The sequence below is a fragment of the Drosophila teissieri genome, chromosome 3L (genome assembly GCF_016746235.2).
Source record: "Drosophila teissieri strain GT53w chromosome 3L, Prin_Dtei_1.1, whole genome shotgun sequence".
Lineage (NCBI taxonomy): Eukaryota > Metazoa > Arthropoda > Insecta > Diptera > Drosophilidae > Drosophila > Drosophila teissieri.
In genome coordinates, this window is record NC_053031.1 from 22,957,748 (window position 1) to 22,985,000 (window position 27,253).

The 27,253-nt window shown below is 42.4% G+C and overlaps 2 protein-coding genes across 2 annotated transcripts in view; one reads left to right on the top strand and one right to left on the bottom strand.

Annotated features, from left to right (window-relative positions):
- LOC122617411 (myb-like protein AA) overlaps positions 1 to 9,889 on the bottom strand; it is a 33,388-nt gene extending 23,499 nt beyond the window's left edge. The window contains exon 1 of the mRNA XM_043793263.1: positions 9,816 to 9,889. Within this exon, the coding sequence (XP_043649198.1) occupies positions 9,816 to 9,834 (19 nt within the window). The 5' untranslated portion in view covers positions 9,835 to 9,889. The remainder of the gene's footprint in view (positions 1 to 9,815) is intronic.
- On the top strand, positions 441 to 1,278 carry LOC122617413 (NADH dehydrogenase [ubiquinone] 1 alpha subcomplex subunit 7). The gene has a single exon (XM_043793264.1). It carries the CDS (start codon positions 529 to 531, stop codon positions 964 to 966), a length of 438 nt encoding a protein of 145 aa, XP_043649199.1. The 5' UTR covers positions 441 to 528; the 3' UTR covers positions 967 to 1,278.
- Positions 9,890 to 27,253: the final 17,364 nt, after the last annotated feature.

Below are 27,253 nucleotides of genomic sequence, written 5' to 3' on the forward strand. Positions count from 1 at the left end.
TGCTGCGTCTGTCAGCATGACAGCCGGACGTGCTGTACCGCCCTAAGTACAGTAAAGCCCGACGCGTGCTTCTGTCACACTTACGTCAGTAGCGCATGAGGAGGTGGACCAGGGATCTCCGCCTGATTGGCAACGGAAATTGAAGTGTTTTTATTAATGCCATGTCGACTTTTTGCACTGTCTTCGATGACACTGCGAATGTTTTCATTTTTGGCCAAGCGGTGTCTCCCCCCTATTTTAGCTGCTTTGTTTCTCTTCTATGGGCTTAATTGAAATTCATCGTTGGCAGATTTCGATGCCGAGTTGACTGACAGCTGAGTGCGTGGAAAGATTGACGCTTATTGAATTGAGTCATCCGCTGTGGCGTGGTCCCACTCGAAGATTGACGCGCAAATGTTGCGTCAAGTCGTGTGGAAACAACGGAAGGGATTGCCGTGCCTGAGCACTCCACTAAGTAGTTGACTTTGAAGTCTCATCGACCTCGTGTCGAAACTCGAACTTCTCAGTCAGGCCACACTCAAGGCGGAGATGCCTCCGAAACCAAAGCATCGCGACGTAGCCGCCTTTCTGAGCCGGGTGCGCAACTTTCTACTGGGCCGTACCCACAAGACGGCCCATCGCTTCGCGGACACGATCTCTCCGAGCACTCAGCCGCCCCCGAATATCCCTAGGGGTCCTAACCAGAGTCTGTTCGCCAACTACTACTACACCAGGGATCCTCGGCGTTTGGTGATGCCGTTTGTCGACGTGATGCAGGAGCACAAGAAGATGCTGGCCGCCGAAGCGAAGGCCGAGGAAGCAGCCAAAAAGGCTCAGGACAAATCTGGAGATGCGCCGAAAGATGGAAGCCTCGTCCCACCTGTCGAGTCCAAGGATCATGATACAGAGGAATGCGATGAAGGGGATTCCGGCACGAAGAAGCTCCCGACTCCTGGAAAGGTGCATTCTTGGGAGGGGCCACATTAACGTCTTCAATACCGTTCTCATCAACAAACCCTTTGGTGTTCAGCTAATTGCTTGTTCCATTGAAAATGCACTTTGCAAGTATTTACGATATTAGCAGGACTATTAAACTGATTCGCAGTGGAGCCAATGCAGGCGGTCGTAAAAATGTAAATCTAATTAGACGTCAAGGGTGAAAATCATTTATGGCACCTGCATTAAAATTTAATTAAGCACACACAATTATCGAGGTTTCAAGCTGGGAAGGCGCAAATCGAGGTCCAAAGGGTTTGCTACAGGCCACAACAATAAATTTGAATGCTTAATAACGTTTAATGCTATCACAATTTATATTTACAATTTAAAACGAGGCAATTTGCCCAACGTTGAGTGGATTATGGGCCATTGTTAATGATGATTGCAGGTCGATTGTTAATTGTCTGGGCTTCACAATTTATGCTGATGACTTTCGCCCATCGATTTATTGATTGAAGTTTGATTTTGGCGCACAGCACCCAGAATCATCGTCCTCCCCAAAAGCGACTGCCAGAATTCAAACAGAAGCGAAAATGTAATCAATTTTTGTGTGTTATGCATAAAAGTAATATTCTCCGCGCTAAGGGTGGCGCCCCTCGATTTATTGGAATTACCCTTATAAAGAGAAGACCCAGATTTACTGGAGGATTGGCTGTTCCACTGAAAAGGGTGTCAATTGCCGGGAAACTTCAGACTGTCAAGTCAACATGTTTCCGGGCTGCTCTTCATCCGCCAGCAGTTGGCAAAATATGAGATTTGATACGAAAGTGCCACACTGTAATGACGCTTTCTTTTGGAGCCGGTTTTTATTGCCTCATATGAATGGCGAAACACTGGCTGATTTAACCGTCTAATTTATCCAAAAGGTTGTTCCAGCAACTGTGGCAGCTTGAAGCCTGCGTGTTCGCAATCGGCAATACGCAAGCGGCTGGAAAAGATGCAAAAATGCTGCTGGACACACTCAAATATACAAATATTAAAAAATCCGATGCCCACAAAGCAAACACTTCCGTACCCTTTCAACCCGCATCTCTAGGATGTCAACCACTTGGGGTAGCCCAAAAATTGCCATTCAGATGACGACAGCTGTGCCGCAGAGTCGCAGGACGTCGAGCTCCCGCCGCAAATGCTTCCCAATCAGAGACGCGTAATTAAAATATGTACAAACAGACCGAAGGGAAAACTCTCATGTAAGAAAACACTGCTCAGAGCCAACTTTGTTTGCTTTGCCTGTTTTTCTATAAAACCAAAAGCAAAACCAAAGCAAGAAACACAACGACGGCAGCGGGAAGCGCGGCCAGGCAATAATACCAAGAAAAACATTTGCATAAAGCAACAAACAGGGAAATGGATGGAGTGGGGCCCAGACGACCAGGACCTTCAAGCGGAAGTTAATGAGAGCTGGGCCCTAGAGATGACATCGTGACACGGGATCAAGAATTAAGGTTTTTAAGGGACAATAACCAATTGTCAACCTCAATCTGTATTTTGATGTTCTATCTAAGTTCTTAAAAGTATTTATAAAGAGCAAACTAAAACAATCTATAGTTGTTTCACATATTATAGCTTAAAATCGAATATTCTAAACAATAAGCAAATGAATAAAGAGCGTTTAAAACTAAAAGATCAAATGGATCATGTTTCTTTCGGTGTTGGTTATCTAAATAGCCAAATCCCCTGGCCAAGTATGAGAAAAACCTAAAAACTGAAATACTCCCAGAGCAAAATCACTTCATTAATGCGACATTTGTAGAGGGATCCCGGCCAGAGTTCGGCCAGAATATCGCCATTTGCCATTCGCCATTTCCCTTTCCCCATTTCCCATTCGACACACACCATTCGCCATGTGCAACTTGGGCCCGCTGGCAATACGGAAGTTGTCTCCATGAAACTTTGCGCTGAACTCGCCATCGTTGAATTATTCGGGACTGGGGTGACAGCCATGCAAAAGTTGATTATTTTTTAGCAGGCGTTACAAGGAGAGTGAGCCCTCAGCTAGTACAGTGAATAATGACTTTTGCCACCGTTCGGTGAACGAGATGCCTCCGGCCAAGTTTACGTGCTTTTTTTATCTGTCGCCCTCTCGAAATTGGGGGAAAGTCCATAGCTTTTGGTTTCCCGGCTGCCACCACGCCACCACGCCTCCACGCCTCCACGCAGCTTTCTGCTGTTGTCGCAAAGTTATGCAGGCTCATTAAGTTGTTGTACAGTTTAGAGAAAGAAAATTGTCAGCTTGCTTAATTTGCCCAACCGACTAGGCTGAAGGGCGCAGGACGAAGGACGAAGGACGAAGGAACGGAACTCGAGTATAAACAAAAGACTTCCTGGCTGCGGCGCTCCTTTGTCCTCGACCTGGTTGATGGGAAGGAGCTCTTGGCGAGTGTTTAATGAAATGAATTTTAAGAGCCATTTTATTATATTGCCCTAAAATAAAATGGAAAGTGCGAGACGCCCAACCTCTGCATTAAATTCTCAGCCCAGGAGCGGATGTAATTAAGGGGAGCTCTCCAGTTGATCCACTGCCTCTGGAAAGGGCCTATTGTGCTTATTTGGCGCGACTGTTAGCACGTGTCAAAATGAAAGTCTGTAGAACAAATGTCAAGAAACTATGTAAGCTGTCCCCCTCGTGTTCGAAGTGATTTATTTTAGTAATGACCAACTCAACTTTGTAAAGACCAATAAACTGTCAAAACTATGTTATGTTGTGGTCGAAGTAAAATTTTTTTTGATCACTAACCGGGTTGATCCTGCCATGTCCGTATGAACTTCGAAATCTCCGGCCTACAAGCTATAAATAGAACCAATGTAATATATTTTGTGAAACATTGATATTTTGTTTCTAAATAGATTCAGCACATTGTTTCTTCGATTCACCACCTATCGAGGTAAGAGGACAAAATTACTGTCCAAATGTTAAATAGTTAAATTTTGTAAAATAAAGTACTTATTTTTAAAAATCTCAAACAAGAAGGTAATAGCTGAATTCCTCTTCTTTCAGATTCTAAATGTTTTTGACATGTCGAAAGAAACTGGACAGACGGCCATGACCAGAACGACTCGGCAAGTGAAGTTGAATCTTGTTAAGTGAAACCAAATAATAATGCAACTTTTTGCTCGCTCATGGCAATTTCCTATTTCTGAAACGTGTTTGTACAATGGTTTGGTTAATATATGCTAATTAAATGATTTCGCATTCCCTCTGCTCTAGTAACGATTTTCCTAAACAATCCACCCACAATTAGGGCGAGGCTATAATATTTCACTATAGTAACCTGGAATGAAACATTACTCCGGAACGACTGAGAGACTGAGCTGACCACATCAACTTTTGCTCTTCTGCTCTGACACAATTTCACCTTCAATTAAACTTGAGGTAATTGACAGCGATGCCGAGGAAAGAAATCCCCAATTGGTAACCGCAAGACGGGGGAAAAGTAATACAAGCAACCCTGCCCTCCCCAGCAGGAAAGATAAATGGCGATGCCTTAAACTGATTGTGTGGATTAAATTGCCATATTGGCGAAATTGGCAAAGACACCGTCTTTCTTTTCGGCTCTCCTTCAGCTCTTTCGAAGTATCGAAAACTTATTTTTGATAAGCGCAATTATAATTGGATTTGGAGGAAGTTGCTTCGAAGGCGAGTAGGTAATCGAAGCTGGAGCAGTTTCTCGATTCGGAGTGGGATGATTAATCTACTTGTGGAGTATTTAAAAGCCAGATTACAGTCGGCACCGAGTCAACCCAGAAGGAAAATTGGAATTGCGTTGTGCCGCTGCGATAAAGACGTGTTTGAGGCCCACTCGCTCCCCAATCGGTGTTTTCTTTTTGTAAATGTTTGCTGTCAAGATAAGCATGACACAGCGTGTGGTTTGCTCAGATTCGCTCCTTCCCGCTTTTACTGAGACACCCACCACCTGCCAGATAAGGAGTAAGGAGTCCTTGCAACGAGGGAAAAGGAGTTTGTCAGACTCTTGGCTGCTAAGCCAAACGGGTCTTAACAGAGACAAATGAAGTTGTTAGCGGGTGGCCCCAGAGAGTTGTTTTCGTGGTCGACCCTTTTGATGGAGATGGGGACGGGAGGTCGATGCATTTCGGTGTTGCCTTTGATGTGCCCTCTCTGTGCCAGTTGATTGGTCATTTGGCCATTAATTGAGTATAATTATTGGGGCGTTAATGAGGGGGTTTGGTCCGGCAACCAGTCGAGTGGTGGGTGGAGTGCAGTCGGTCGGCGGGCAGATGATGGATGGGCGTGGGTGAAAGGAGTCAGTCGTCATTAAATCCAGATTAAACGATTCGCAAGCAGGTCCGGAAACTTATGGCTAAGCCTTGATTAGTCCCGGCTCTACAAACTGTCAACCGGGGTTCGGGCAACCAAGCCAAGTACATCTCCACCTCCCAAGGTCACCAGCAAACGCACCACCCACCCGATTCGATAGCTCATTAAAACCCTGCACATAATTCATAGCGAAGGGAGCCCCCTGGACCACCCAACCCAAAATGATAGACATTTATTTGCGCCTATAATTAAACGCAGGCAAGGCAGCGAACAATGTTTGGGGCCGTGCCACGCCTCCCCTATCAAATATTTCAGAACTGCGTTGGCAACAATTTACAAAATGCAAATGGGCGTTCCTTCCGCCTTCGTCTTCGCCACCCCGAGTTATCGACTGAGGGAAATTTGGACTGCTGCCTTGGGCACATGTGACTGAAGTGGGTGAGACTTCTTCCATTTCTGTTCTATTGTACTCCGTGTAATTGTTGACTTTTCTAAATGGAAAAGCAACAGTAAAAGTTTGCCCAAATATTTCCCAATAGTCAATTAAAAAGTGCTATGAACATCCCGGCCATATACTCCGTCTTCAGGCCATCCCTTTGGCTGACCGACCCTTTTTAGTGAACATTAAGGGACACTTCCAGCCAGCGCCTTTTGTTGTGTGAAAATTAATGAAGGCAATGATTTCAACGAGGGTGTTTAAATTATGTTGCTCTTGAAATTCTGTTTATTCTAAGTTTTAATTGTACTTGTCAACAGTGAAACGGGAAGGGGCGGTTGGAATCGGGGGTTATTTCGGAGCTTACTTAATTTAAAGAAGTAATTGAAATATTTTCCATAAGTGTCGTGTTCAGTCTTAAATCCCTCGATCTCCGAGCACAGTAGAATCTACTATTTCTGACAGCAGGGCCAGCAAAGTTTTTCCCAGCCCACACCCATCAATCCCCATCAAGACAGACATCCACGTCAAACTTGCACACTGCGCTTTTATGCAGATAAATTGCCGGTTATCCCACTCTGCTCCCATTTCGTTTGGTTGCCGCGTCAGTTGTTCCGGGCCGAGGCTCAGGCGGGTTCTGGAGGATCCGGGCCCGGTGGAACCAACCAAAACCAAGAACGTGCCCGAGCGGAGAGAGTGCGACGAAACAGGGCTGCCTTTGGCTGATTGTTTCATAAAAGTTTCTGCTGCAAGCCCGGTCACTATTGTTGTGTTCGCTGCTCCTGCTGTTGTTGTGATTTGTGCAAATTAATTTGCTTATAATTTTTACGCTTAGTTAAACACAATTTTGAGTGATTTTCACACAGAGCCCGATGCCTGGGTGCTAAAAAGTTTTCCCTTCTTGGGGATGGATGGGGCACAGTGGGCACGGCGAGTGGAAGGCTGAAAATGAAATGCCATCCCAGTTGGGGAAATGGAAATTTGCATTGGAATCCCTTTAAAGCCAGGCAAGCGCAAATCCTTATTTAAACGGGAGAATTGAAGCCTCCAGTTGCATTCCCCGGAGGCTTCGTTAGGCGCAACTGGCGGCCATGCAAATGTGGGCGGATGTGGGCGGATGTGGGTCTGGGGAATCAGCTACAAAAGGGCGCATTTAAATGTTATTTCCGGGGTGGCCCCGCAATGCCGCAGTATTTTCCACCCATTTGAGCGTTTTTCATATTTTTATAAATTGCTATAAATTGAGATATTAATGCGATACGCGACAGAAGTCGCGGGATCCAGTCGTCCAGGCCCGACTCAAATGGCTCTGCTGTTGTTTGGCGCTTGGTTCGCTGATTCCGCGGCAAAAACGCGGTGAAAAACGCCAGAGCATTAAAAAAACACGCGCGCAAGTGTGGCTTAAACAAAATGTTCAGTTATTTGTATAAACTGCGATGCGACAACTTTTTCGGTGGCACCATTTGGCTGCAGGAGCTGGCAGCGCGATAATGACAAAGTTTCGCCCTACTGGCTTTAAGCCTTCATTCAAACAGGACTCCAACTGAGGCTGCAGTAAGTACACCGTCGGCCTTTGTGACGCCTTAAATATTCCATGCACACACTCGCCACGCATTGCGTCAGCCGCTTCAATTGGACTGATTTAATTGAATCAGTTTGGTCGTCTAGAATTGGTCCCCTCCCTTCCTCTCTGTCCCATACCTATTGGTCTACCAATTCCGTGTCTTCGGTCTTTCAATTTACTGCCCCTGTCATTGTTGTTGCCCTGCAGTTTCGGGTCTACGTTTGACTATTCACTCCACTCCAATCCTCCGGGTCCCTATTTTGCACACGTTTTCGTGCCATGCACGGCATAAAAATTTTGACACAAAAGCCGTTGCATACAATTGGGCGCAGAGCAGCGACGCACACCGATAGCCCATCTCTCTGTGCTTGTGTCTGTGCTGTATCTTCGTCTGTGTCTGCGTCTGTGTCTAAATCTGTGTGTTCCGGGAGGTAGGGGCCCTGCGAACGTGTTGAGGTCGTTGAGACGCTCTGATTTTCTATGCAGCAGCCACAAAAATCGTTCGTAAGAATCATTTTTCTGCCAATCCTTTAAAATTTCTTAGCCTTAGAGCCGAATAATAGTTTTAATAATACCACAATACAGTAGTTATAATTTATAGTTATTAGCATAGACAACAATCATCAATGGCTATTTTAAAATCTATAATGTTTTTATTTTTGACATGGATTTTCGAAGTCCGGGAATATATTATATTTCATGCGCAACATCCCACTATTGTTAAGGACTACAGACCCTACGGTAAACAATAGGAAAACTTTCTCCCCAATTATTCCAGCCCTATTTCGACTGAAATCTATATAAATAATGCTAAATAAATTACCCCGCATAGAAAAACAATCATTACACTTGTGAACCATGGCCAATTTCGATTAGGGGAAGAGACTCTCCCAGAAACAAAAGTAAAACTAACTTTTGGTTCATTCATAAAGCAGATGAGTTCGTGGGCAAGGGGGCTGGATTAAGCTGTATCTCATGAGAGGCCTACGCACGTATGAGATTTCTTATTTACGATAGGGAGACACAGAAGAAATAGCAAAATAGCAAGGACAAAGTAAGGAGCCTGCCCAGACCACCCACCATTTACTCGCTCCTTGAACCCACTCCTGCAGCTATTCAGGCAGAAAAAGGGCAGACGACGCAGAGACAAAACACAAGCCAGTAAAAAGGCCAAATATTGAATCGTGCGTAATTTACGATAAAAAGGGGAAAATTGGAAAAGTTTTCCCCCATTCCCGCTTCCAGATTTAGTAGTAAGTAGGACTGGGGTCTCGTCGTTCGGTCTCGCTTATCTATGTAGTTCAATTCGAGGGCAGAAAGGCACGTGTTTCTCGGAGAAAAGAAAGGCCGCGTTTAGCCACGTAAATAAAAATTGTGATTGCCTGAACTCAAGCATGTGGGTCTCCAGGACCAATTGAACGTATATGTTAAATATTGCAAGTAGCTAAATAAATTAGCCGAATTACTGGATTGCCTGGAACGGTGGGTATTACATTTTCCGAGAGCTACAAATCCTGATAATAACTCCTTCCCATTCTCCGCCCAATGGCATTGGCCAAAGCGTCGCGTCGCAGGCGTTATAATGTTAATGTATGCCTTAATTGCAAAGTACTTTTTGTTGTGGACACATTGAGCTGCAGCTGTTCCAGCGGACGCCATTAAATCGCATTTGGTCAGCCGATTGCTGGCGCTGGTTACTTTGCATCGCGATAGGCTTTTCGACTCCCCCATCCCCTCCCCATAGACTTTTGCCATAAAAACATTTATGTAATTGCTGTTATCGACAGCGGCTGGCTCTGCAAAATGGTCTCGTGGTCGCATCCCGGATCGGGTAGGAAATGGCGATGGCGATGGCGATGGCGATGACGATGGCACCGTAAACGGGCCTTTAATACACTTTTGATTGGATTGTCGCACAAGTTAATTGAACGGCGCAGCATAGGATATTGCCGACATTGTCCGGCCTCCGACCGCCTAAGCCACTGAGCCATCGCGATTTTAGCTGGTGGGCCCGCCCAGCACAAAACTGGCGGCAATTAATTTCCAAACTAGCTGGAATGGCGTTCCGTGCCACCCCCATCGCCAATCGATTCATGTCGATTCATGGAAGCTCATTAGTTGGCAGACTGGCCAGGACCAACCCCCGAAAGTATGCAGCGCTCTCCTTTGTTAGATTGTATCGCTGCCACCCGCCCAGCATCCACTGCAAGTTTGCTTTTTGGCGACTCGGGTTCTTTTTAATGCTCGAACGCATCCTTATCTTTTGTTGTGCTCGTCGTCGAGCAAATTGTTTGGGAATGACCCGCGTAATTTTGCTTTTAGCTGATTTACTGTAATTTGTATTGTGGCGGAGATTTGGCCAGTCCCATAAAAAATCGTACGCATCGTGGTCCTCAAAAATGTATTCGACGTGCTTACAAATTGATTGACCTGCAAAAGAGGTCCCCAAATGCCGTTCCGACCAGCGTTTCCGATCCGAGCCTGCTCTAATGGATGGCCAACCATTTGGGATGTGTCACGACCAGGAAGGTAATAATAGTATCCTGCGATGGGCGACTTACCTTTCTGATAACTCATCATTGCAAATTAGGTGCGCATAGATGAGAAAAATAAGGCCAGGTTCAATACATCGAAGCCAGTATGGAGAACTGAAAGACGAAGGAATGAAATGATCAGATTTATGGATGACTTAAGAGTTTCTGCGATACTACTATGCAACCCGGATGCAATCACCATAATGGGGCATAACTCCAAGCCAGGCCGTCCCTCGGCCAAAGGCAAACATCGCCTTCTGCCACTTTAGCACATTTTTACTTTTGAGACTGCTGGAGGCAGTTAAAAACCTTTTGCATTCGTTTGTTTGACTTCTCCACCCATCAAAAAGATGGCAGCGTTCTCGATGTGTACTTAGAACTGAGCCCGCATCCCAGGAGCAGATTCTGGGCTTCCGGAGACCCAAAGACGTTGTAGTGGCTCAAGGAGCAGGACCAGGAGGAGCGAGCAAACAATCTCAAGTTTTGTTGGCGTTAGTTTTGTAAATTGCAGGTTGCAACATTTTCATTAAATTAAGTCAAATAGCAAACAAGTGGATAGGAGCTTGGCACGGCTCTGGGAAACAATCAGGACTTCTGGCTCCTGACGAGAGTCCTGTAAACAATACAGTTAACTGCCAGCCGGGTAAGCAGCATGGCATTACCGAAATTAAGACCCGAAGGAGTGGGTCTTTCCTCTAAGTGGGACTTTGGGGCATGAAGTTGTCATAAGCCAGGAGGATTTCGCCAAAGGATTGCGCCGTTGCCAGGCAATGGCTTGATTGTATTTCCAAATAACGATTGCAAATTCCCTAAAATAATACTTCCATCCCGACTCTGCTCCTGATTAATCTGCGGACTTTTCCCGCACTAGAGAAGCAGACTCGCTTGCAGAAACACCAAACGTCAGCTGAAACTGACAGCGTGTCCTGGTTGCACATTTTTGCCTGGCTCGACAAAAGTCAAGAGTTCACAGCCGAGCGGGCGATAGTCTCCTCCCCGACATAGCATTAATTAAGTTTGTAACGACAAATGCCAACACGACACGAGACGTAAACACTCGCACAGACACACAGTGACACAGACCCAGGCTCTCCCAGGCCCCCCCCATAAATCAGACTAGCCGCACACAAATGCAAAGCGACAGCAGCAACAGCGGCTCAAAGGATATTCCGAATGTCCTGGACGGGGAGCCGAGTGCAGTGCCGGCGTCTGCTTGGATGTCATGACGATGTTAATTTTATAAACTCTTCAGTTTTTATCCCCCTCCATCCACTCCCTCCCCCGCCCCGCACCCTTCAGCAACTTAAACTATTTCCACTTTGTTGTTGTTTCTGCCGTGGGTCCTGCGTGTTTGTGTCCACGCTAGTTAGCGCCTGCGGTGGGTTTGTGTCTATGCTGTGTGCTGGATGTGACGGATGTGCGTTGCACGAGTGTGATTGTGTGCGTTGGCAGTGTTTGCTTTTGCGTTTTTACGTCTCCTGCTGTCTCGTTAACAGGATTTGAGGGTCGCTTAAGCGTCGCCGCCGTTGTGGTTGCTGGTATTCAATGGCAGCCTAAGAAAAATTCGAATAAAATCTGGCTTTAACACTCTAGTTAACACACTAGTTGCACTTGTCTTTAAAAATCTTTCCAACGCCTGGGCATTTACCCATTCTATTATGTTGTGCTGTCCAAGCCATTGAAGGGACTATTGAACTTATCATCCGTTTCCCAATTTGTTAAGCCATGATGGCTTTGTCCTCGATCCCGCAATCCAGTGATCTTTAAATGGGTTTTGTTTATAGATCTATAGTCTTTTATACATGACTACTTCTAAACACATATCTGGCAACCAGCCGAATTATCATATCCAAATTGTTTCTTTTGGAAGTGCAGTATAATGGATTTATCTTGTTGTGCTTAATTAGTCATAATAATAACTTTATTGAAGTAATATTTTGTGTTATCCTTGTTAAGGGTGGCCAACTGGCCAACACTGCCGCGCTTTGTTTTTCTATTCCATTTAAAAGCAAAGACTTGCAGTCTTTGCCCAAAAAATAGTATGCTTACAATGTTTTCAATACATAAGTTTGCAGCATAGCTTAAAGCCCGTCAGTGTTCTCCAATGCCGGCTCTGATTTATTTTAATTTCCAAGCCACGTGCTACATTTTTCTATTTGTTTGACGCGCCGCATTTTGCAGCTCGCATTTTCCAGGCAGCCGCTCCTCGCATGGAAAACTCGAGGAGCCAGCGAAACGTAGCCTAGCAATTGAGCCTTGACAGAAGGTGGAAGCGGAGGGGGGTGGGTAGGAAACGCCGACTTTGCTTTGTGCAACAGCGCGTGAATCAGTATAGGAGGTAAAAATGCAATGTCTAGGCAAACACAGGGACATGGAGTCGAGGTGGGGCAAGTATATATGGGTATATATGTATGTATATATGGATGGGTGGCTGTGAAAAAGAATTCTATTTGCTTACGGCACGGGAGGCAGCCAACAAAAAGTGCAACGCAGCTGCCGCTTAAAAGGGCGAGGGGCAGACGAAGGGCTTTTAGAACCTACCAGGTGCAACAGACTCAAACACACTCACACTCACACCCAAGCCCTTTGTCAATATGGGGCGTGGAAGAGTCTTTATTGACTGTCTGTCCCATATGGGTGTCTGTCTGTATAACGTGTTTCTGCAATGGTTTTCTTTTCGTAAGTTGGCTGAAAAGTGAAACGCTTTTCCAGAAAATGCAGAGTGTGGTAAGTTCTAAATAATATCTATTACTTTTCTGAGCCGACATCAGACGGCTTGATAAAAACATTTTACTCATAAAGCTTGGCCCCTCGCACAGTGGCTTTAAAACTACATTGGTGAAAAAAAAACTTTTAAAGATAAATCATAGACAGAAAAAAAGTTCCTGGCTACACATATGTTGCATCAATTTCAATCGTATTTGCTGAACTATTTATAAACATTTTCCATTGTAAGCCCTTCGCAGTCCTCGCATTGATTCCGCTTGGAAAGTGCAACACCCGAGAGCGGAGTACATAATTTAAATGGCAACTTTAAAATGTTTACCAAACGCTTCATCGTAGATGTAATGTGAATTTACGGGCCAGCAAAATCCAAACAAACTCGCTGCACCACCGCAGCAGCCCACCCACGCCCACTCACCCCTTGGTCACACACACACCAAGACACCAACACACCCACACACCCACAAACCCATACACACAGCCATTCAGCAGTGTCTGCTGCTATTTGCGCTTAACCCACGAAAGGAGAGCTCTGAATAGCAGGCTACCTTTTTTCTTCTCGACTCGACAGGCGCGAAAAGATATGCGAGCGGAGGGGACCGCGATGGAGAGATGCTGGCAAGTTCACCATTCGACACTCAGTCAGTCGGATGGACGGACTTTCGTGCTCATTACTGTGGCAAATTTTTTGTTCACGTACCCGCTGGATTTTAATTAAAATTAATTACATTAAGTGCAGCGAGCAAACAACAAACATCAGCATAGAAATCCGCAATCGCTGCGGAGAGAAACAGGAAAACTACCAAAACAAGATGAAATACTGTAGTCGAATTTGGGATACCTGTTTTTTCACACCAATAATGAAAAGTTTATTTAAGCAGTCCTCGTAATTTCGGAATATTATACTTTTTACATTTAAGCGAGATCACCTGCATTTCAAGCTAAGAGCGGTTTCCTTCTGGACTACAAAACTTTCAAGAAACACGTATACCCATTTTCAGCTCCACTGGTGCTTTCAAAATTAAAGATTCCCACACACAGAGCAACGAGGTTAAAAGAAAAACCAAGAACTGTAAACTGTAAAGAACGAACTCGGTAGTTAAAGTCTTAATGCGCTTTAATCGGCTCTGTTCTTTAATGGCTAACAAAAAAATGTCTTTTTTTCTGCAGATTTGTGTCACACATTCCTTGGGTCAAATGGTAATTTTTTCACACATCATGCTGAGCCAAGCTGTATAACCGTGTCTTTGAATGAGGTTGTTTATTAAATTAAAAATTTTCATGATTTTACATTTCAAAGTTATTATTTTTAAGTGAACAAGGTTTATAATTATCTATATAGTTACACAATATGGTTACCCATTCTTATGATGACAACAACCTTATTAAATAATCAAAACCCTCATAGAATTAAAATTAAATGGGATACCCATCGCTTGGAAGAGAATGAAAACATTGCACTCCCAATCTCAAACTCTCCAATGAAATGTATACAAACTTTTTAACTAGACTTCAGCTGACAAAAAAATATAAAATACAACAAATTGCTCGAGTGTTCGTCTGAAATCTCGCCTCTGTTGAAAACTTTTGGGCAACATCATAAAATACAACAATTGACAACATTTTTATTATTTCGACTTCATCGTTTTAGATTTTTTGGAAAATATTTTTCTGAGCAATTAAATGTTGCCACTTGGCAGTCAAAGTTGTGCACAGCAAAGTTGCCAGGCCGAAAGTTCCAGCGCAAAAACTTGTCAAGCGAGAGGGGAAAAGTAAAAGCAAAAATCGAATCCAGCCTCCCCTGAAGCCCGCTGATCCAAAACCGACAATAAATGACAATAAAAATAAGCCAAAGGGAAACATTTCGTAATACCAGCGAGGAAAATCATAAATAAAACGCATGTAATCCACGATTGAGTGCTTAACTTGATGCCATGGAAGTCGGCGGTCTATCGGAAATGAAGAAGTGGAGGGTGAGACTGGCGTCCCGCGATAAGGATGAGGGGCAAGTATTTACATTTGTGGCTGATGCGGTTGCCATATTGAAAAGTCATCAATCATTTGGGCTCGCGCAGCAAGCGAAGCAAGAAATTTGTCAGTTTGGCAAAAATTCATATCCACCCGGGCTGCTTTGCCCCTGGATGCAATAACTCAATCTGCTTCAGCTTTAAGGACCTTTAAGTGGGTCCACGTGGGTCGACGTGGGGTGTAGAGGTGTTGGGGTGTTGGGGTGGAGAGGTGGCAGAAAGGAGATACAAAACAGCCAAAAGCAGCAAATGAATGGCTGAACAACAGATAGAAGTGAGTGTGGCAGCCCAGAGAAGAGTGGCCATAGAGCAAAAGTTTACATAACATTAAACAAAGCGCACAATGGCACGAAAGCAGACTTAAGGACCCTGCTGATGAGTGCGAACGGACAGGCGATGGGGGACTGCGGCCAAGAAAAGAAAATTTGTTTAGAGCTCCAGACCCGGCCAAGTCAAACAAAAACGAGTTGCGCATAATGAAGCCCAAATGCACAATGGACTGCAAGGACTTGAGGCCGGACGCGGGATACAATTTATAAATGTAGCCAGCTCTCGAGTTGCTCTTTTTGGAGCAACTCCCGCTCGAAGGAGCTGGGAAACTCTAAGGAACAGGAACCCAGGGAAGGAGGAAATCTATGCCAAATTATCGGCAAGGCAACCGCAAAACTTAAACGCTGAGTTTCACTTTCCCGGCCTGCTGCAAAACTTTGCCACCCGTTATAAGAAATTATTTCATTAACAACATCAATTGGCAGTCGTTAGTGGCAACTTTCCCTCCGCTCCAGACAAAGTTTTCGGGGAAGTTTGCGAGTTTTATTTTCAGCAAATGTTATAATCGTGTTAGGAGCCCAAGTTGCGAATAACTGTTTACCAATGGTTGAGCTGCACCGCTTCAATTGCGAGCGAAGTTTGCCAATCCAAGGTCCCACAATGGGTCTGGAAACAGATCTCGGAGCAAAGCCCCGATTTGCATAGTCGCCGAAGTCGGCAAAAAGGGTACTGCGCTGCGCCCCACTAATTCCTCTTTATGGCCGACTGAGCCATAAACCGTGCGCACTTAATATAAAACATGCTTAAACGCCGCTGCTCCCTTCGGCGGCCATAAATAAATTATGAAAAACGCCTAACTACTTTCGACAGCTTATAAACGCCTACAAAATGGGACGCCCACAACTACTCGGGTGTTGATTTACAGTTGCATATTCCCTGAGCTGCCCAAGCGGCTCGTCCTGTCGAGCTCGTTCTTTCGTCGTTTGGGACTGCGGTTGCTCGTAAAGCAATTCATTTCCCTTATGCATTTTGTATGTGTGTGCCACACACAAGGGGCAAGGTATCCTATTATCCTTGTAGCCGCACTCCTAGTATCCTTGCGCCGTGCTCCCGGCCCGCGCCTCGAGTCCTACGAAACGTCTGGAAATGGCGCAACGGAAGCGCTTTTCAATGAAATTTATGACGCATGGAAACATTAGACGATCGTTGACGTTTACAAGTCCGTGGAGGTAGGCCACCTCATGATACCACTGGCATTGCTATGGCATGTCGCTGGATGGCTAATGCGCTGACACCCGAGCGATTTATGAGTTCACCAAAGTTGGCCGCTGTCTGTTTTGGCGATGTTCGCTAATTTCGAGGTGCTATGGGGCCGAAAGAATTTCAATTAAATATAATTTATGTGGTCCCGAAAAGTTGTCAACTTGATGTGAGTAGCCAAGCAAAAGCTCCAGCTTTAAGAATTCAAGCTCAAGAAAACAGCAAAACCGAACCTATTTCACATTTTTTGCTATCTCACTTGCTGTGTAGCCGAGGGGTGGAAGGCTTTGTTTTTGCTGCCGCTTACCAAATGGCCCGCCCATTTCCCATTTTCCAAAGGGAAAAGAAGGAAGGGGTCTGAGCACCGTGCTGGTGCTGGTCGTGTAAGCAGCCAAGCAGCGGAAATGATTCGTCGTAATTTTCCTTTGTGTAATCAACTCCTTTGTAGGGAATATTTTGTATGTTCATATGCCCTGCCGACGCCGTTGCTCTTGAATCCCGATTCCCGACTGCCAACTCCCATCTCCGGACTCCAAGGAGTCGGAAGAGTTGCCGCTAGGCTGACTCCCACGCGAATCCGCCTTCTCCGACGCCCAGAAAAGTGCGCTTTTAGGCGTGCTCTCCTTTATAGTTTTATTTTTCTCTTCCACTGAGAACTTTTCTGCCGCTAGATTTCACGCTCTTTTGACTTCTCCACAATTTAGTGGATCAGGTACAGTGCGGGGCTTATGCGCAATTTAATGAGATTCCCTCTGGCAGGGGGGGTTAATAATTATGCAAATATTTCAATTATTGAATGCCAAGACAATCGCCCTCCGATTTGCGTTTCATTCCCCGGCCAGAGAATTTTCAACGCCTTCCAACCAATGTCAAGTTGGGCAGGTGGTTTTTCGTGTTTCGAACAGCGACGAGTCAAACTTATCTCTCTGTCTGTCTGTCAGTGGGTCCAAGAAACCGGCTGTGGGCCAGGGTTGACGCCATAAATTCATCACTTCTCTGTTTTCGAGGTGGTTTTTGAGTGTACAAGTTGATTGTGTAATAAAGGCGACTGATTGGCAAAATAATATTAAAAATAAAGCAGTTGATACATTTATTTTTTTTAATAATTTATTTATTAAGATAGCATTTATGATAAAAACTTAAAATAATAATCAGAGATAAAGCAACTAGTGCACCCGGTAAACACGGTATTTCAGCACCGGTGTTTGTAGACACTCTATTTTCAGCAAAGACAAACACCCGGTGTTTTGCCACCGGGTGTCTTTTGCTACTTGCACAAAAACACCGGGTGTCTGATGAGCAACAAAATTTAGGGTGAGTGACGCGCAAGCAACGATCGGCGCAGGTACTTTTCTGTATGCATAAAATGTGTATGGGTGGAAGCGAGACGGTCTCAGAAATGAAGGGTGAAGGGAACACCCAAGAAAAAGGTCGGGCACATGTTTTTGCGTTTTGATGTATCTAATGTCTTAACAAAAACAATCTTATATATTATTTAATATAATTGATCTATTATTAACACTATCTATTTATATTTTTTTCGCTTGTTTTTTTATTATACAATTTTATTTATTATAAAATTTTTATTATTATTATATTTTAAAATTATACATTTATAAAGTTAAATATGGGAAGCCGATATTACAAATTTTAACAAAGCAAATAATATAATATATAAAAAAGAAAAGTCTATTTCGCGTTGTTTAAATGTCTGTAAAAAGAATGCAAAAAAAGAGGCTATCTTCAGATTTTGGGCATAATATATTTCGTTTTTCAGGAATTATGCTACCACAGGCACTCGAGTGTCTACCAGACACCCGGGTGTTTGGCGAGACACCCGGGTGTTTCCGAGAAATAAATGAGTGTTTTTGCCACTCATCCCTTTTTGGGCACTTGCCTTTTTCTGCATGTTTGCCTTCTCTATCCTTCGTCATGATCCTTCAGTGTGATCGGTACCCGCTACCTAGAGTGCCGCATTGATTCGGGTGCGCGCACACCAGGGTGCCTGCAGACACCCGAATATTTTGAGCGGGTGTTTGCAAGTACCCGCCGTGACCGGCGTGAGTGGCACCCGATACCCAAATTTGTTGAGTGTGATTAAGGTGGCAAAAAATGCCACCCTTGCAGTTCTCTGATCGACATCGAAACAATTTGTAATTGTTTCCAAAATCTAACAAAAAAATAATTCCAATACAAACAATGTTGTATAGGTTTTGTCGTTTATGGTAGGTTTATTCCTTTCTATAATACACAAATATGTTCCAAAAAAAATTTAATAGATATAATCAAAAATGAATGTACTGTACCACATTTTTTTGTAGTATAAAATATCTACCTTTCAAATAGTTGGTCGCAAAATGCACAGCTGACAATATGAATCCCTGACTGTAACATAAGTTAGAGAGTAATACTTGCCACCTGGCCCGTAAAAGTGAACATGTCCAGAAACCCGAGATAACAGAAAAAATGTGGAAAACGGAGAGCAAAACGGCTGGTGGCCAGCAGAAAAAGAACATCAAAGCGTTGTACACACATTTAAAGATCAAAAAGCCAAAAGTCCGTTTAACCCGGTCCTAAGCGACACCCACACAGGCGAAGACCCACGCATACATGTGTTCCACCAGCCAAACAGCTGCCGCCCCGTGTTGATATAGACCTAAAGGACGTTCTGGCGGAGGGGGTGGCTGCCGGACAGACCGTTCACTTCTTGCCGCCCGGCTTGTCGGTTGCATTAATAAAAATTGTTCACCATATTGGTAAATCCATTATGAATATTACGGGCGAGCAGAAGGCCTTCAGCCTACCTCGTTTGAGCTACGGGGAAGGGGACTCAGGACGGGCATGGGTTTGGCCAGCGGGTTTTGGGTGGCCACGGACCTGGCGGACGGAGCGATGTGCTTATGAAAAGATTGAAATTGAAATTTGTGTTCCTGCATTGGAGCCTCAGCGACCCCTATGCGTTTTCCCCCGCGCATCAGCGTGCTTTCCGGCCCACCACCATTTGATCCCCTCCTGCCATCGTAATTGTGTGCGAAAAGCAAAGCAAATGTTTACGTAATAAATTTACGTGATTGAAATATGTCGAGTTGGCAACAAAAGTGGCCAGCACTGACCCGCTCCCCCTATTTATTCTCTATCTGTGCCGTCTGGCTAACGAATCCGGAGTCCGTTCTTTCCCGGTTGTGGCGTAAATTTTTACACATGTATGGAGTTGGGAGTTGAGAGTAGGGAGTTGGTAGTTGGGTGCGAGTGGTATGCCGGGGGGTCGGGATGGGTAAAAGAGTCGGTCATTTTTATTAGTTGCCAAAGCGTTTGGCGGTTGTTGCTGCTGGCCGTTCGCCGTTCACTGTTCGTTGCCTGAAAAACCGCAATTTGTGCAAAAATTATGAAACGAGACTTTGGGCAAACACAATCAGCGCCTGGGTGAGTTTTTATGCAGTTAAATTAGTGTGTTACTTGTAGGGCGGCAGAAAGGCAGGCAGGATGTGCCGAAGGATACAATGTCGCTGGTCGCTGTATCCATAAGCGGATAAAGGGCTGTGGCTTTTGGGGGAATCCAAAAAGTAGGCGTAATTATGTTGCAAGCTTCAGGGGAAAAGTTTTGGGTTGGCAAATGGAGTTCGGATATCCCCGTCTTAGATGCATTTTCCTGTAATCGAGTCACGAGTTTCCCGAGTTGACAGCTCCTTCCACCCACCAGTCAAATCCACACCATTTGCACCTTGTCAGCTGCTCGTTTCTTCCAATCACCCGTATTTCATCCACTATAAGTACACATGGCAAACTAAAATGGATAAGAGTGAGCTTCGAAAGAAAACCTAACCACGCGCAATTTGTCGTGTGTGGATGTGGAAATTGATCCAAGTGATTCCCCAACTTACCCCCACCCACTTCGCCAGCGTCTGAAAAGTATTTACTGCGTCGTCAGTCATTCAATTTATCGCATTTCTTTGGCTCGAGTCAAGCCCAAGCAAACTAAACCAACAGAGGAATCTGTCAGGACGCTCCCCGTTACCTCTTCTCCGGCTTTTAGATTTGGTCTTGGCTCCGACTTCGACTCCGACTCCGTCTTCCTTCGCCGGCAATGGCGACAAGTTCATACGTCTTATGACTTCCCGTTGACGGAAGTGAGCTCCGGGTTCGTGTGTGCCCGTAAGTGTGGCCCGAAGTCTGGGGCTGCGTCTTCTTTTAGGTCTCGGGTGCAGCTTACATCGAAATCACTTTTATAATTGGCACGCAGCCAGCCAAAAGAAAAACTCGGAAAAGAATATCCGTGTGGGGGACAACAGAATGGAGGGCAGACGGGCTTAAACTGTCTGCAAGGTTTTTTCGTAGATCTCAGGATGCGATGTCTGCACAGACCATTTGTCAGATATGACATTATATTAATTGAAATTACTTTCGGGCTTCAAAAGTGACCCCGGGAGGAGAGGCTTCAAAGTCAATTCAATTCGTCTATGAAATAATAAACGACAAAACAGGGCGATGCACAAAAACGGTCACCCTAATTGAATTGGTAAATATTTAAATAAATATAACCGCAGATAATTAAAACAACAAAAGCCAAGCGACAGCGATGGATGGACACGTCTAAATTAAGAGCTCGACAGCAGGTACGAAAAAAGTAAAATGGGATTGCGGTAGTCGGAGGACGAAGGTGAGCCAGGACACACAGGTGCATTGGCGCTCATGTCACACTCCGACCACAAAAGCAATTAAATTTCCAATTAAATTGCATTCACTTTTCTACATTTTGGTCCGCTGAAAATGCGACGCGATTTATTTAAATTGTTAATTAGGAAAGGCAATTCCAATGACAAATTGATCAGGTTACGCCTGGCTTCAATCGTTAACAAGGGTTTCTTCTCAAAAGTCCCTGTCTCTTTGCTAGGGGCAACGCCTCCCACTAGATCCTACAAATCTGTTTAAAGTGTCTACTTCATGAAATATTTTTCCGGCTTTAATGCGTCCCATTTGCAAAGAGTGTTCACATCACGGAGATATTCAACAAAGACTCCAGCAATTACACAAACTCCGGCAGGAGAAACGAACCAGGGAGAGAAGCCCGCCGGAAAAGAAATAATTTTTAACAAACGTTTTTATAGTGTTGTCATGTACGATTAATTGCGGCTCATTAAACTTTATACGGCTGCAGACGCCCCACAGATGTCCGTGCCCACTCCAGCCCTGGGTTTTTGGGGCTTAGTGGTTTGGGGGAGAGGGTCCTGGGTCACGACTCAGACAACCGAAACGGACCCTTGTTTGGGACTTTGACCACACCCGAAGGATTTGCCTTATTTTTTTGTGTGACTATTACTTAATTTCTGAAATACTCGAGAAGCCGATTAAGCAATAGAAATTTAGCTAGGAATGTGGCAAATTTTTGTTTATATCGCATTCAATAGCGTCCATATTTGTAATAATAAGTGTATGGCTCGATTCGGGAGAAAAATAGTTAAAGACCGTGGGCAACAGAGTACGACCTTATGTTATTTTAAAATATACATAAATGTACAAAATATAGGTTTCATAAAATATATATCTCGAATATTTTAGAGAATGTGACCAGCAAGCTTATTGGTCTGTAGGACGCAACAAGGTTCTCCGGTTTGCCTGGCTTTGGTATCATCGATATCACTGCGCACTTACATTGCGTAGGGAAGTGGTGGATAAGAAACATGGACTTGAACAGGAACACAAAAAATAGTATACCATTTTCTGGCAACTCTGCTATCAATTCCGAATCCGGGAGCTGTACTGGAGTGCATTTTTTGTATTTGAAGACAAACTTCTTACGGATTTACGTGACGAATGGGATCTACATCTGCGCATGGAATATATAGGAATCTTAGTGTTGCCTCTACGTCCTTATACCTAAGGTTTTAAAAGAACATGGAATGGGTCTGGTGGGTTTATTCGAACAAATATGTTAAGGTTAGTGGGCTATCTGCCGCCTGAAACCGTGGAATATTCGCGATACGTTCACCTGGAGCGCTTCTGACAAGCAGTACTTAGTTCGATTACAAAGGGGATTTGAACTTAGCTCCAAGCTTTCCTTGCTGTTATGTACGTTGCTGCTGTTAGTTTCTACGCTTTTAATCCATTCAATCGGCCTAACGTAAAATAAAAATATATTATCTCAAAAAAAAATATAAAATATCATCTATGTAAAAATAACTGGTTGGTACGGAATGAGAACAGTTTATGATAAAAAAACCACTTTCCGAATGTTTATATAGCCACTTCGGGATATAGTCGTCCGGACTTAAATTCATTTAAACCAAAACTATATAATGTCGAAAAACTGATTTTGATCAGTTTACGATTAAGGACAAGAAATATACTTTTTTCTGATTATTCCTATGGCCACTATATGATATAGTGAACCGATCTGGACGTTCCGACTTATTATACTTTTGCAAAAGATTTATTCAGATAGGTGTTGCACTGAGAGAATAGTTGGCGTATATCGACTAGACTATTGATACTGATCAAGAAAATATATTTATTTTATATGGTCTTTTTCATTGCGTTCCAAGCTTCTGACTGACCAGTCTTATACACCCTAACGAAATGTTAAAAACTTAAGGTACAGGAAGGGATCGAAACATAAATTACCCATTTACAAACAGCGTATTTTATCAATCCAATTACGACACTGCATCCAATTATGCTCTTACGGAACGTAGGGCGAGTTTCGGACCTTAAGTTCAAAATGCTCTCTCTTTTTTTATACTATGTTAACATGTTAATATACAATAGAATACTATTATAATCTTTATTAAAAAAACGATACAATTTTTTGGAGACATCACATAAGAAAAACTATTATCATTTATTATCTGCCAATAAAAAATAAATTAGGATATTATTTAAGCACTATGGATAATAATAATATAATATGGATAATATATCCATATTATTTTAAATCGTGCTGCGCAAATTATAAGTACTGATCCTAAAAGTATGCACTAACTTATTTACACTTTACAGAAGTAGCTCACGTACCGTCGTTTTCAGGGCTGTATAGCGCCATCTATGAAACCATGTGATAAGCCTATCGTCTTAAATTTTGCTATAACAGCTGTGATTATGTAATTTTAAAATTCCCTCAGTTAACCCAAAACCCGAATCTCCGAAAAAATAGCAATGCTCACGTCATTTAATTTTAAAACAAAATAAGTTTGCTCTTCTCAAGCCAGGAGGAATTAATATAAACATCCTTTAGTAAACTTAAATTGCCTATCTCGAAAAACAATATTAATAGCTGATATTTACTTTTTAAAAATTTTACATGCGTTCATATTTTGTGCGTGTGAGTAAAATATTCTAGGATGTAAAATTTAAAATTAATTTTATTAAATATAAACCTTAAACCTCAATAAAAACCTCATATAAATAAAATATTTTCCGATGTGGCATTATGTCATACATTAGCTATTTATGTAGATCCATCACAGTTTTACACTAATGTATTATTTCCAAGTCTTTTAAGTATATAATTAATAATTATAATAATTATATAAGAAACCTGTTGGATTACCACTTTCATAAATAATATAAGTGGTTGGGAAAACCCGTCTGTTTTTTTTTTAATTAATACCAATACTATGTTAATTTAAAAAAGAATATATGATATGTGTTCATTGGCCCAAGAATAAAGCTGATATTTTCCACTTACATACATCGCAACATTGTACAAATTAACCGAATGAATCAAATAGGAAGTTATATCATTTTGAGTCTAAAATTTATTTGATTGACTCGGAAGCTTTCTTAATCGTAAAATTTTTGCATTCAATTAAATATTTTCTGGACCTCATCTCAATTGACCTTTATCTTTTTTTATGCATTCTATAAAATGTCAGTAAGGGGATATGCCGATCTCTTACAATTTCCCAGGATCAAAGTCGAATACAATACATACATCTTTTTCAAAATTCCGCAGCATATTTGAGACCGAGGCGCCTTTATGCGATTTTTCAGCTAAGTCTAAAATCTCACAACGGCTTTGAAATGAAATGTTGCCTTCCAATTAAAACATCAACCGACAAGGGCCAGCAGGAAACGACCAAAAAGAAATATAAGTATCGAAATGTCTGCATCGCATTTTAATTGTTGTCCCAATGGCTGCCATTTATTTATTTGCAGCGATCCTTACGGACAAATGCGGCGGCTGGTGACGACGAGCATCCAAACTAGAGGGGAGCTGCATTCGGGCAGCGTTTTCGGAATGTTTTCAAATCAAATATCGGTAGTTGTCAAGGGGGACGAGGGTCTGGCTAGCTGACGTTGATTGCCTTTGACTGCGTATTTATTTGTATGGGCCGTCTGTCAGAAGGTCTCTCGGTCCGCTGGTCAGTCGGTTTGGTTACATTTTTTCCGAGTTTGTTGCAGGCAGCTTTGTTTTGTTTCTGCTCTTTGCATGTTGCGTCATTTTCATTTTGTACACTATGGAGTTGTGTGTTTTACGCTTTTTGTCAACATTTTGTTTTCAGATGCTTTTGTGTACTTTTTCACAGCATTCGCTGCTGCCTTTAATGAAATGTTTTGACTTCAACACCGCCCAACCACCGCCCAACCACCGCCCAACCACCGCCCAACCTCCGCCCAACCTCCGCCCAACCAACTACGTACATCAACACAATGAGAAAAGCTCTGGCGGATCTTCGAAATGCCTTTTAAAAAGCAGTTAGAGTATTTCAATCGACTATAACCAGTTTTATTAGATTTTTAGCAGCCTAATCAAAATAACCTCTCTAGAGAACTTCAACTGCAACTCGAATTTGACTTTCCACTCACGGCACGCTAAACGTAATAAAGACGTTTGTCGGCATTCATCAACCCTCGCATCCATCAGGTTCGTCAATTGGTTTAATGACGCAGCGAAGTATGCAACAAAATAATGCAAGCAGACTGACGAAGGACCAGGATCCGCAGCCCAGCACAGGCATCGTCTCATTCAGAGTCTTTCACTCGAAATCACTTGAACAGCTTGCACATTTATGCAACTCACTTCACACAATCAGATTGGGATTTCGCCTCGGATCACTGCAAAAATCACTTCCGGCTATGCATGCCGCCCAGCTCCTCCTTTTCACTGCCCATTGCAATGCAGTCAACTCTGAAATTGCTTGGATTGGCGTTTGTTTAGCAACTGTCGCAAGCCTCTCAGTTTTGCACCCTCTTTCCCGCCGACTTTGCAAATCTGCCGATGTTGCACTTGACCAACTGGCAAAGAGCAATTTTAGTCCAAAAATGTTAATTGAATCTGAAGTGTCGAATAGGCGGCAAGAAAATCAATAGTACTATCATCCGAGTGAGCACAACGAACAGAGAGTCTAATAGGCAATTGGCGAAAATATTATGGTGACGCTGAGAAAAAAATTAATGCTCTACCATAAAAGGATCACATATTCACAAGCCTTCAATTTTTTTTTTTTTTTTTTTTTTTTTTTTTTTTTTTTTTTTTTTTTTTTTTTTTTTTTTTTTTTTTTTTTTTTTTTTTTTTTTATTAAAATAATTTATTTAATGCTCTACCATAAAAGGATCACATATTCATTCCACTATTCTTCTCATCTACTTAGAATTTATGAATTTTAACATAGTAACCTAAAATTCAAAAAATGAATTATTTGCTTACCATTTAACAGGTTTTTAACTATAGACTCGAACGCTTTTAATTATGTTTTCATTTTTTTCACATTATACAGCACTTATAATTAAATATGTATGTTTGTGTACCGCACTTTTTATTTATTTTATTGCATCATTTTTATTGGATCATTTAATTTATAGACGTAATACTAATCTTAAGTAAGAAAGTTTTTGAGAAGCACTGGTAGTAATAGTCAACTACGATGTTTAATTCAAGTCCTATTCAAACATTTTAAATTTCACAACCATTTATAGTTTAAGAGAGCGATTTTGGGAAGTATGCATGGTTAAATTACTTAAGCTTATGCCATTTGTTGAATTAATCTATCAATTAATTTAATATATACTATAATTACAAGCTTATTACGTGATAAGTATAAAGGCAGATGTATTTTGTATTTATATATATAAAACACCTACAAAATTGATAAACATGTAAATAAGGTCGGGAATATATTCCCAAGACTACTGATCCGATTTTTCTTTTGTCTCGGTTGTAATAAAAAAATAATAATAAAAAATTAATAATAAAAAAAAACTAAAGAGGCCTGACGATTGCATTCATCGCAAACAAACAATTTTAAGTTGGTGGCCATTTAATGACTTCATTAGCATTGTCAGTTCACATTTATGGATAGCACAGCAGTTACTTTTATTTCCAAATTTTTGAGCGAACAAAATTATGTTCTACTGTACCCATAGGATAAGAGTGTATTTAGTGTATAGCAAAGAAGATTGAAGGGCAAGTAAAAAGTTGCTACCCCTTAAATCTCCACTATTCTTCTCATCTACTTAGAATTTATGAATTTTAACATAGTAACCTAAAATTCAAAAAATGAATTATTTGCTTACCATTTAACAGGTTTTTAACTATAGACTCGAACGCTTTTAATTATGTTTTCATTTTTTTCACATTATACAGCACTTATAATTAAATATGTATGTTTGTGTACCGCACTTTTTATTTATTTTATTGCATCATTTTTATTGGATCATTTAATTTATAGACGTAATACTAATCTTAAGTAAGAAAGTTTTTGAGAAGCACTGGTAGTAATAGTCAACTACGATGTTTAATTCAAGGTCCTATTCAAACATTTTAAATTTCACAACCATTTATAGTTTAAGAGAGCGATTTTGGGAAGTATGCATGGTTAAATTACCTTAAGCTTATGCCCAATTTGTTGAATTAATCTAAATACAATATGCAATTCTAACTGATATTACTACCTAAAAGTGGTGCCAAGACCAAGACTAGCAATTATCGGGTTCTTTTATTTTTTGGACGTCTTAACTAACGACATTGGGGTATATTCCGTAGAAAATGACTAGGTTACTTATTCTTTATTAATATTGTCTAAGACCTGGAATATTTTTGTTTTTGGGGATTTACTTAGGTCATCTACGACCTCGGATTTCATATCGTAGGTCAGTTTGTATAGACGATATGTTTACATTGCTTGTTCAAGCACTCAAGTACAAATCAATCGCGGACCGAACACACACGAACCGGTGGAAGACTCTGGG

Excerpts from the sequence above, each read along its gene's own strand:
- LOC122617413 (XM_043793264.1), top strand. The coding sequence starts at position 529 with ATGCCTCCGAAACCAAAGCATCGCGACGTAGCCGCCTTTCTGAGCCGG.